Source organism: Hypanus sabinus, chromosome X2 (assembly GCF_030144855.1).
Source record: "Hypanus sabinus isolate sHypSab1 chromosome X2, sHypSab1.hap1, whole genome shotgun sequence".
Taxonomy (NCBI): domain Eukaryota; kingdom Metazoa; phylum Chordata; class Chondrichthyes; order Myliobatiformes; family Dasyatidae; genus Hypanus; species Hypanus sabinus.
In genome coordinates, this window is record NC_082739.1 from 16760717 (window position 1) to 16773009 (window position 12293).

General features: G+C 40.2%; 1 protein-coding gene across 21 annotated transcripts in view; it reads left to right on the forward strand.

Annotated features, from left to right (window-relative positions):
• LOC132385195 (protein Aster-B-like) overlaps positions 1–12293 on the forward strand; it is a 406923-nt gene that overhangs the window by 131567 nt on the left and 263063 nt on the right. For 10 of the 21 annotated variants that reach the window (XM_059957077.1, XM_059957080.1, XM_059957084.1 and 7 more), the window contains one exon: positions 8198–8224. The exons of 8 other annotated variants lie outside the window; for them this stretch is intronic. In XM_059957077.1, the coding sequence (XP_059813060.1) occupies positions 8198–8224 (27 nt within the window). Of the gene's footprint in view, positions 1–4192; positions 4250–8197; positions 8225–12293 lie in introns of those variants that run through there. 3 more of the 21 variants (XM_059957066.1, XM_059957070.1, XM_059957071.1) reach the window with 1 other exon arrangement.

A 12293-nucleotide genomic window follows, 5' to 3' on the forward strand; every position in this document is an offset into this window, starting at 1 on the left:
CTCTTTCCCTTCTGCACCATGTACCCATGCTCGGTGCCTGTAATCTGGTCGCCATGACGTTTTTCTGGGAGGTCATCCCCCACAAAAGTATCCAAAGTGGTATACTTGTTTTTGAGGGGAATGGCCACAGGGGTGCTCTGCTCTAACTGCCTATTTCCATTTCTCCTGATAGTCACCCAGCTACTCGCCTCCTGCAACTTCAGGGTGACTACTTCCATGTAACTTTGATTTATTATATCCTCACTCTTCCGTACAATCCAAAGGTCATCCAGTTGCTGCTGCAGATCCCTAGCACGGTTTTCAAGGAGCTGCAGCTGGGATTCTCCTTCACATTGTCTGCTTGAGCAACTTTGTGTCTTTTAGCCCTCCTGAATTCCTCCTTAAATGTTCTTTCATTTCTTATACTCAAATATGTCATTTTTTCCTTGCTGCCTAGATCTGCTATGCACTTCCTTCTTCTTAACCAGGCTCTCAATGTCTCTTGAAAACAATGATTCCCTAAACCTGTTTGCCTTGTTTTTTGTTGTTGTCAGGAACATGCATACAAACTGTTCTCTCAAAATTTCACTTGTGAAGGTTTTCCACCTACCAAACACACCTTTGCCAGAACAACTTATGCTGTTCCACGCTTGTCAAGTAATTTCTGATGACATCGTAATTGGTCTTTCTCAAACTTATAATCTCAAACCAAGGACAAGACCTATCCTTCTCCATAATTAACTTGAAATTAGTGGAATTATGATCACTACATCCAAAACATTTTCCTACATGCACTTCTGTCACCTGCTTTGTCCCTAATAGGATCACACTCTCTTTCATCAGGAGCAATAAAAGCAAAGATTTTAAATTAAAATTGTGACTGAGCATTTTATTTATTATTGTTTGTATAATGCTAGTTTGTTATACATGGAGATTTATTAGATAGATAGATACTTTATTGATCCCAAAAGAATTTACAGTGTCACAGTAGCATTACAAGTGCACAGATAAACAAAAATATTAGAAGAAAAGTAAGAAAGAGTAAAAATAAGCTATCTCAAACAGTCTTAACAGAAGGGGGTCATCACTTCCCCAGCTATAGGTTAGATCATTATGGAACTTAGTAGCCGAGGGTAAGATGATCTCATATTGCATTGTTTGAAGCAGTGCAGTTGTCTTAGTCTACTGCTAAAAGTGCTGCTCTGTTCAGCCAAGTTGGCATGCAGAAGGTGAGAAACATTGACCAGAATTGCAAGGATTTTCCATAGTGTCCTTTGTTCTACCACAGCCTCTAGTGTATCCAGTTTTACTCTTGTAATAGAGCCAGCCTTTCTAATCAGTTTATTGAGTCTGAAGCACTGTTATAACACTGGTATGAACAACAGTCAGCAACTACTGAATGCTTTGTAAAATTATTTTGATTTATGGGGAGTTTATGACTTAACGCATAGATTAAGTTGGACTCTGATTTATGGGGGATGTGAAAGTTAAAACCTCTTCAATAATCTTTGTGTTTAAGTATCCTTTCCAAATCTGGGTTTGGCTGAAGTTTCAATAGAACTTGATTAAAGTATTTTTTAAAAATTTGCTGGCCATATCATTGAAGTATTCTATGTGCCTAACTAGAAGGTTAACATCTTATTGAAACAATCCTAAGAGATGGTCTGTGATATGTGTGGTGCTGCCCTCACAGCTATAGTTTTGATTTTTTGTCACTGTGGAAAGAGGCATTCTTGGAAATGGAGACACACGGTGTTAAAAAAACACTGCTTTGTGAGTAAATGCCCTACTTGTCTACTTCAGATATATACAGGGATGTCATTTACACATGCAATTTCCAATGAACTAATTTTTTTCTAGTTATTGCAGAAATCATCTTATCCGAGAGTAATAATTGAACACAAGTTTAAATTGCTTGCATTTTCATCTATCAGGCCTGCTGTTGCCTATGATAAATGTATTTAGTCCAGTATGCATTCTAGTCATATGTTTTAAAACTATTTCTTAAAAAACACTGCTTGTGTAATTGTTCCTTCTCTGGGAATTAACACCAATACTTATTATCTTGGAGCCTTTATAGTTGGAACTGTATTTTATTTAAATTGTTCAATTGATCCAAAATACAACTACTATGACATGGGTTAAAACTTAACATAAGAACTGAATTGGGAAAAGTAAACCAAAATAAAATTTGAGTTGTACTTGCAGTCATCATGCTCTGTGTCAAAAACTTTGTTTTTTTTTATTAAGTATTTGTAAAATCTAATAACCACTCTACATGTGACCTGACTTACGAAAGTTAGTTGGTCCTTGGTAAATCCTAGGATGTGGGAGATTTTAGAAGCTTACTTTGGGATACCGTGGTTAGTTTAATTAATCCTGGGGTTGGAATGGGTGGTATGATCAAGGTTTTGTTTAATTTTCTTGCTTCCTATGCATTGATCACTGCTGGTAAAATTATGTTCATGTTTTGCACAAAAGAGAATTGTGAGGAACTTCATGGTTGGAAAGTGTGCTGATGTTCATTGCTTCAATTCATATCAGAAGAGTAACCTCTTGGAGGAGGTAGCAGAGAACTCCTGGCTTCCATATTATGATCATATGGAAGTAATGGAATAACTGGGGAAAAAGATCTAGCTTTCTCTCCTGCAATTGTGTTTCTACCTAATGCTAGCAACACTGTGAAAGGTATTGCTATTCACCATTTACACTATTGTCCTGTCATTTGAAATATTCTCAGAACGCATATACATGAAGTGAAATAAGCCTGCCTGAAACACCATTTGAATAAAATGTTCAGCTGGGTGTTGCATAATTCTAAAGAGAAGGCCTTAATTGTAGTAATAAGCATTTCATTCCCCCACATTGCACGCCCCGCTCCCCTCAATCAGCAAAGCACCTGTTCTGTTGATCAAACTATTAAATCTCTACTGGAGTCCCTGCTGTATTATTTCAAAATTATATCATGACATACTTGGTTTATTAAACCTTTGAAGACTGAGGAATTTGTTTTTTCTGTTCTTTGGACATGTAGTGAACAAACTCAGCTTTTGTTTGCCTTAAGCAATTTTGTAAAGAATCATGCATGAAAATGCGTAGTTTATTTAGTAGCAAGTACTAATGATGCTCTCAGAATCTTATCTCAGCACGAATCATTACGTGACAGAAAGGAAGGAGGTGCAGAAAATAGCAAGGAAAAATTGAAAGGGGACCTATGTCATGACATATGGAAGTATTTCCTGCATCCAGACCACACATATTTTAAGGAGCTGCTGTCTGGAAGGATATTTTTCATGTATTCCATAATTAACATCAAAATTAATTTTTACAGCAAATGAGACTTTTGGCATATACTGTATAATTATAGTGGTTAGCACAACACTTACCAGCGTACCAGCTGGTACAGAGTACCAGCGACCTGGGTTCAATTTCTGCTATTGTCTGTATATTCTCCCTGTGACCGTGTGGGTTTCCTCCAGGTGCTCTGGTTTCCTCCCACAATCCAAAGACTGACCAGTGGGTAGGTTAATTGGTCATCAGAAATTGTCCTGTAATTAGGCCAGGGCTAAATCGGGATTGCAGGGCGGCACGGCTCGAAGGGCCGGAAGGGTCTATTCTGCACTCTATCTCAATAAATAAATATACTGTGGACTGCAGTACATGTGCCTGGATATTGAGACCATTGCGATGAGGGTTGGCCATTTATGTACTGAAGAAGTTGCTCAGGTCTTGAATAGAAAGGAGGAGCTCAATAGAAGGAAAGAAGGTTCTGTTCACTTGTATATGAAAATTGCTGGCACTTTAAGTGGAGAAGGGAGCAGCATTAAGTAGAAATTTGTGAATTCTGTAAAGATAAATTTCCCAAATGGCTGTAATGTGGAGGTCTCCTGGACTGGGATTATCATTGCCCCTTTTTCTAACACACACACACACACACACACACACACACACACACACACACACACACACACACACACACACACACACACACACACAGACACAGACACAGACACAGACACAGACACAGACACAGACACACACACACACACACACACACACACACAGAGTTTGGGCACCCCTGGTCAAAATTTCTGTTACCGTGAATAGCTAAGTGAGTAAAAGATGACCTGATTTCCAAAAGGCATCAAGTTATAGATGACACATTTCTTTACTCTTTTAAGCAAGATTACTTTTTTATTTCTATCTTTTACAGTTTCAAAATAACAAAAATGGAAATGGGCCTGAAGCAAAAGTCTGGGCACCCTGCAGGGTCAGTACTTAGTAACACCCCCTTTGGCAAGTATCACAGCTTGTAAACACTTTCTGTAGCCAGCTAAGAGTCTTTCAATTCTTGTTTTGGTGATTTTCGCCTATTCTTCCTTGCAAAAGGCTTCTAGTTCTGTGAGATTCTTGGGCCCTCTTGCATGCACTGCTCTTTTGAGGTCTATCCACAGATTTTCGATGATGTTTAGGTCGGGGGACTGTGAGGGCCATGGCAAAACCTTCAGCTTGTGCCTCTTGAGGTAGTCCATTGTGGATTTTGAGGTGTGTTTAGGATCATTATCCTGTTGTAGAAGCCATCCTCTTTTCATCTTCAGCTTTTTTACAGACTGTGATGTTTGCTTCCAGAATTTGCTGGTATTTAATTAATTCATTCTTCCCTCTACCAGTTGAAACGTTCCCTGTGCCACTGGCTGCAACACAAGCCCAAAGCATGATTGATCCACCCCCATGCTTAATAGTTGGAGAGTTGTTCTTTTCATGAAATTCTGCACCCTTTTTTCTCCAAACATACCTTTGCTCATTGTGGCCAAAAAGTTCTATTTTAACTTCATCAGTCCACAGGACTTGTTTCAAGATGCATTAGTCTTGTTTAGATGCTCCTTTGCAAACTTCTGACGCTGAATTTTGTGGTGAGGACGCAGGAAAGGTTTTCTTCTGATGACTCTTACATGAAGGTCAGATTTGTACAGGTGTCGCTACACAGTAGAACAGTGCACCACCAGTCCAGAGTCTGCTAAATCTTCCTGAAGGTCTTTTGCAGTCAAACGGGGGTTTTGATTTGTCTTTCTAGCAATCCTATGAGCAGTTCTCTCGGAAAATTTTCTTGGTCCTCCAGACCTCAATTTGACCTCCACCATTCCTGTTAACTGCCATTTCTTAATTACATTACAAACTGAGGAAACGGCTACCTGAAAGCGCTTTGCTATCTGCTTAAAGCCTTCTCCTGCTATGTGGGCATCATTTATTTTAATTTTCAGAGTGCTAGGCAGCTGCTTAGAGGAACCCATGGCTGCTGATTATTGGGACAATGTTTGAGGAGTCAGGGTTTTTATAAAGCTTTGAAATTTGCATCACCAGGCCTTTCCTAACAATGACTGTAAACAGGCCATAGCCTTAACAAGCCAATTAAGGTCTAAGACCTTGGTGAAAGTTATCTGAGAACTCAAATCTCTTGGGGTGCCCAAACTTTTGCATGGTGCTCCTTTCCTTTTTTTCACTGTAAAATTGTACATAACAAAAATAATACACCAACCTTGCTTAAAATGTTGAAAAGAATGTTTCATCTTTAACTTTATGACTTTTGCAGATCAGTTCATCTTCTACTCACTTAACTACTCACAGTAACAGAAATTTTGACCAGGGGTGCCCAAACTTTTCCATGCCACTGTGAGTAAGTAGTGCAGAAAGAGAGGAAAAAAAGAGTAGTCAGGTGTTCATGGGTTCACCTCACTTTTTTAATAGACATTAAGAAAGAGGATGTGCTGGAGGTTTTGAAAAGCATCAAGTTGGATAAGTCACTGGGACTGGAGAAGATGTAATCTGGGCTACTGTGGGAAGCGAGGGAAGAGATTGCTGATTCTCTGGCGATGATCTTTGCATCATCAATGGGGATGGGAGAGGTTCCGGAGGATTGGAGGTTTGTAGATGTTGTTCCCTTATTCAAGAAATGGAGTAGTGATATCCCAAGAAATTATAGATCGGTTACCGTGGTTGGTAAGTTGATGGACAAGATCCTGAGAGGAAGGATTTATGAATATTTGGAGAGGCATAATATAATTAGGAATAGTCAGCATAGCTTTGTCAAAGGCAGGTCATGCCTTACAAGCATGATTGAATTTTTTTGAGGATGTGACTAAACACATTGATGAAGGTAGAGCATTAGATGTGGTATATATGGATTTCAGCAAGGTATTTGATAAGGTACCCCATGCAAGGCTTATTGAGAAAGTAAGGAGTCATGGAATCCAAGGGAACATTGCTTTGTGGATCCAGAACTGGCTTGCCCACAGAAGGCAAAGAGTGGTTGTAGATGGGTTATATTCTGCATGAAGGTCGGTGACCAGTGGTGTGCCTCAGGAATCTGTTCTGGGACCCCACTCTTTGTGATTTTTATAAATTACCTGGATGAGGAAGTGGAGGGATGGGTTATTAAGTATGCAGATGACACAAAGATTGGAGGTGTTGTGGATAGTGTGGAGGGCTGTCAGAGGTTACAGCAGGACATTGATAAGATGCAAAACTGGTCTGAGAAGTGGCAGATGGAGTTCAACCCAGATAAGTGTGAAGTGCTTCATTTTGGTAGGTCAAATATGATGGCAGAATATAGTATTAATGGTGAGACTCTTGGCAGTGTGGAGGGTCAGAGGGATCTTGGGGTCCGAGTCCATAGGATACTCAAAGGTGCTGCGCAGGTTGACTGTGTGGTTAGGAAGGCATATGGTGCATTGGCCTTCTTCAACCGTGGGATTGAGTTTAAGAGCTGAGAGGTAATGTTACAGCTTTATTGGACCCTGGTCATATCCCACTTGGAGTACTGTGCTCAGTTCTGGTCACCTCACTACAGGAAGGATGTGGAAACCTTAGTGTGCAGTGGAGATTGGATGTTGCCTGGATTGGGGAACATGCCCTATGAGAATAGGTTGAGTGAACTTGGCCTTTTCTCCTCTGAGTGAAGGAGGATGATTTGACCTGATAGAGGTATATAAGATGATGAGAGGCATTGATTGTGTAGATAGTCAGAGGCTTTTTTCCCAGGGCTGAAATGGCTAGCACGAGAGAGCACAGTTTTAAAGTGCTTGGAAGTAGTTACAGAGGAGATGTCAGGGGTAAGTTTTTTACGCAGAGGGTGGTGAGTACGTGGAATAGGCTGCCGGTGATGGTGATGGAGGCGGATATGATAGGGTCTTTTTAGAGACTCCTGGACAGGTACATGGAGCTCAGAAAAACAGAGGGCTTTGGGTAACCCTAGGTAATTCCTAAGTAAGTACATGTTCGGCACAAGATCATGGGCCGAAGGGCCTGTATCGTGCTGTAGGTCTTCTATGTTTCTATGTTCAATGTCCATTCAGAAATCTGATGGCAAAGGGGAAGAAGCTATTATTGAATTGTTGAGTGGGGCCCTTCAGGCTTCCTCTACCTCCTCCTCGATGGAAGCAATAAGAAGAGAGCATGTCCTGGGTGATGTGGGTTGTTAATGATAGATGCAGCCTTTTTGAGGCGTCAGTCCTTGAAGATATCTAGTGCCCGTGATGGAGCTGAATGAGTTTACAACTTCCTGTAGCTTATTTCGATCCTGTGCAGTAGCCACCCCATCCCCAACCATATCAGACGGTTGTGCAGCCAGTTATAGTACTCTCCACGGTACATCTGCAGAAAATTTCGGGAGTCTTTGGTGGCATAACAAATCCCCTCAAAACTCCAAATTAAATTTAGCAGCTTTCTCCTTTGTAACTGCATTGATATGTTGTGCCCAGGATAGATCCTCAGAGATATTGACACCCAGGAAAGTGAAACTGAAATTACGATGAAGTTATGAAAAAATTCTCCTTGTTTAAATCACAAAATTGGCAGGAGTATGTTATTTGTTGTTAATTTTCAAATGTACTTTTGCTAGAAAGTAGTTTAGATATTATTTGAGGTAAATAAATCAACATGATGTGTGATGTTTGATAGGCTTGAAATGCATACTCAGTTTCCTACCATGCCTGGGTGGATACCAGTGATTGACTTTGAGGTCCAGATTTGTATTTGACATTAATCTTCTGTTAATGAGAGATGTTGTTGCAAATCTCAATATAATAATTACTATATTACCAACCAGCTGAAGAATTATTGATGAACCATTTAGTTACATAAAGTATCAATATAACATGCTTTTTGTAATTTTGTAATATTGAACTACCAATTTGTTAAATTTTTCATATTTCCATTTCAGGTCTGACAGTACTACTGACAGGGTTTGGTAAGTGGTGAACAAAATTTATTCTAGTAAAGGAGGGACATTGACCATCAGTATTAGGTTATTTGAGTGCAAAATGGACTGATCATTGGCATATGTTTTAATAAACTGGGAAGGCTTCAGTGTGATGTAAGACCAACCTGTGATCAACAGCTATTGTCTCACACATCTGTCTTTTCTGCATTGGCAGTGTAAGCCTTCGCTGACACTTCTCACCTTGAGGCTCCCACTTTGTGAGAGTTGAAATTATGAACTACAATCTTGTGGATTGTGTACTATATAAGTCTTCCATTTGCAATTGTTCTCCATGCCCAATTGCCTCTACTGCAGTTCTTCATATCAGTTCTGAGATTATTCCACATACCTCCTTTGTATGGGCTGTTCCAGATTTTTGTAATGAGGCACAACATTATTATGGTTGGATGTGTTTCAGAAATATATGCATAGACCTAATGTAAGCTCACAATTAAAGCTGAACAGCATTTAAAAAGAAATAGTTACTTGTACTGGTACCTTGAGGCAAGGTTTGTATTTATTTACTGCAAAGATGAATAGTTGTTTGCTTATATAATTCAGAGGATTAGATTGTAATACAGTGTTGGTTACATCGTATGTCTTGGAAGGGTGTACTGAATAAGACTAACCATTACCTAATATTGCTAATTATTGTCTATCCTCAGATAATGTCCCTCTATCTTACAACTCTGCTGTCATAGTCATAGAATTCCTCAAAAAACACCATCTCTTCATCCAGATTTCTCTGTGTGCTTACTCCTCAAGTCCTTATGCGTATTGTAGCATGCAAAATGTGTGCCCTTGTTTCTCTGAACAACATGTTTGAGATGCAACATTATGTTGGTATTCCTGCAAAGTGTCTAATGACAAAGAAAATCTGTCCTTTCTTAGTTTTGATCTGTCTAATGCATTGATAATGTTTCACACATTTCCATTTCCTCTTCACTGTTATCTATCATTCTTAAAATTCAAAAAAGCATTTTTTCACAATTACAATATCATTTAAAACCATTTGGAGAGATACATGAAGGCGTTGGAAATGGAGGGATGTGGGCCAAATGCAGAAATGGATTTAAGGCCTGTATCCATCCTGTGTTGCTCTATGACTCAATGACTCTAAATTACCTCTCCATCATATCTCTTGTTCCCTGCATTGATTGGCTCTGGCCCAGATGAATGCAAGACTGACAGTGGTCCAGGTACAGCTCAGTACAGCAGAATTTTCCAGATTCGTTAATTTTTACCTTGACTGGCCAGTCAAGGAAAACTGCAGATAATGCTCAACACTTGTCTATGAAGAAGGAAAGAATACTGGAGACTGACTGAACCATGATGGCTGTACAAAATTTCCCAAACACTGTTTTTAAAAGTTGATGTTCAGATAGTGAGGATGAGGTGAGGACATTTCTCCATGACATTACTCTGCATTATTTCTTTACCTCCATAAACCTGTATTCTGAAGAACAAAAAACATTGATAAATATAAACAGATGCGATTTCAAATGATCTAGGTTTGCTGGCTACATGTGTGCTGGTGTGCTATTTTATGTGTAGGTATGTTAATGTTCATCTAGTGTTAACTATTAAAATGCTGATGAGTTACACAATGGAACTTTTTTTTTGAAAAGCAATACATTCAGTTTACAATGAATAACGTTTTCCCTGAACATATAGGCATATTTTGACTCCTTTATAACTGCATTATGAACAGTCACCATAATCTCATTTTAAAATTAATCTATTTGATTATTTTACTGCTTTGAAATATTTTTTCATAATTTATAAAGAACCTGGTTGTAATCCAGCAGAGTATGCTTTACTGTGTTTTGTTATTTATGTACCATAAAAATAAAAACAACTTTGCAGCACATATTTGTGCAAAAAGCTCTCAGACTGTTCAGAGATGCAGTACTCTCAATGGATAGGATTAAATATTCCTGTTTCAGCCTGATGCAGTTAAACAGCACAACTGCTTCTAAGGTCAGTACAGTCAACAAAGATGTCTTAATATGTTTAAACAAACTATTGTTGCTTAAAACCAACGGAAACAACACTGATTGTGGTCGGAAGCACCCACGTAGGACACCTCGAAGGAAGCACGCGTGTAGAGCAGGGTTACAAGTGCATTTAAAGAAATGGTTTTATACTCCCTATACTGACTATCTTGCTGGTGAACGGTGCAGCCTCTGGTGAATAAAATTGATGATCTCAGAGCCAAGGTGCTGAATCAGAGGGACATTAGGACTGCATGTGTCCTTTGTTTCATGGAATACTGGTTAACCCCTTCCATACCAGATGCGGCGATTCAGATCGAAGGTTTACTATACACCGTCAAGATAGATCTACAGTGTCTCTCAAAAGTAGAGGTGGAAGAGTATGCCTCATGATCAGCTCTTCTTGGTGCACAAATATATCAGTGCTGTCCCAATTCTGCTCACTGGTCCTGGAATATCCAGCAGTAAAGTGCCACCCTTTTTACCTACCATGGGAGTTCTCTGGGGTCATTTTGGTAGCAGTTTACATTCTACCTCAGGCCAATGTCAATCATGCTTAGGGTGATCTGAGCATTGGGATCAACATGAATGAAACAGTGCACCCCAACGCCTCCACCATCATTTTGGGAGATTTTAAACAGACCAGTCTGAAAAAATCACTGAGCAATTATCATCAACAGATCACATGCAATACCAGAGGAAACAACACACTGGACCATTGCTACACCACCATCAAGAATGCCTACCGTGCTATTCCATGCCCTCTCTTCAGGAAGTCTGATCACCTGGCTGTACTTCTATTCCGTGAGTATAGGCAGAGACTGAAGACTGCAGCACCAGCAGTGAGGACATGAAGGTATGGACAAGTGAACCACAGGAGTGCCTACAGGACTGCTTTGAATCAGTAGACTGGAATGTATTTAGGGATTCATTTTCAAACTTGGATGAGTATGCTGCAGTTCTTACCAACTTCATTAAAACCTGTGTGGCTGAGTGTGTGCCCACAAAGACTTATTGTACATTCCCAAGCCAAAATCCATGGATGAACCAGCAGGTATGTCGTCTGCTGAAGGCTATATCTGTGGCATCCAATTCTGCTGACCGAGGCCTGTACCAGAAAGCTAGGTATGATTTGCGGAGGTCTATTTCAAGGGCAAAGAGACGATTTCGTACGAAGTTGGAGGTGACATCGGATGCATGACAACTCTGGCAGGGTCTGCAAGACATTACTTCCTACAAAGCGAAACCCAACAGTATGAATGGCAGCGATGCTTCACTACCAGATGAACTCAACGCCTTCTGTGCACGCTTTGAAAGGGAGAACACAACTACAGCTGTGAAGATCCCTGCTGCACCTGATGACCCTGTGATCTCCATCTCAGAGGACAATGTTAGGCTGTCTTTAAAGAGAGTGAACCCTCACAAGGTGGAAGGTCCCGATGGAGTACCTGGTGAGGCTCTGAAAACCTGTGCCAACCAACTAGTGGGAGTATTCAAAGACATTTTCAACCTCTCACTGCTACGGGTGGAAGTTCCCACTTGCTTCCAAAAGGCAACTATTACACCAGTGCCTAAGAAGAATAATGTGGGCTGTCTTAATGACTATCGCTTGGTAGCACTCATGTCGATAGTGATGAAATGCTATGAGAAGTTGGTCATTTCTAGACTGAGCTCCTACCTCAGCAAGGACCTGAACCCATTGCAATTTGCCTATTGTCACAATAGGTCAATGGCAGATGCAATCTCAATGACTGTGCACACAGTTTTAGACCACCTGGACAGCACAACCGCCTATGTCAGGATGCTGATCATCAACTATAGCTCAGCATTTAATATCATCATTCCCACAATCCTGATTGAAAAGTTGCAGAACCTGGGCCTCTGTATCTCCCTCTGCAATTGGATCCTGGACTTCCTAACTGGAAGACCACAACCTGTGTGGATTGATGATAACATATCCTCCTCACTGAGATCAACACTGGTGCACCTCAGGGGTGTGTGCTTAGCCCACTGCTCTACTTTCTGTATACCCATGACTGTGTGGCTAGGCATAGCTCAAATAC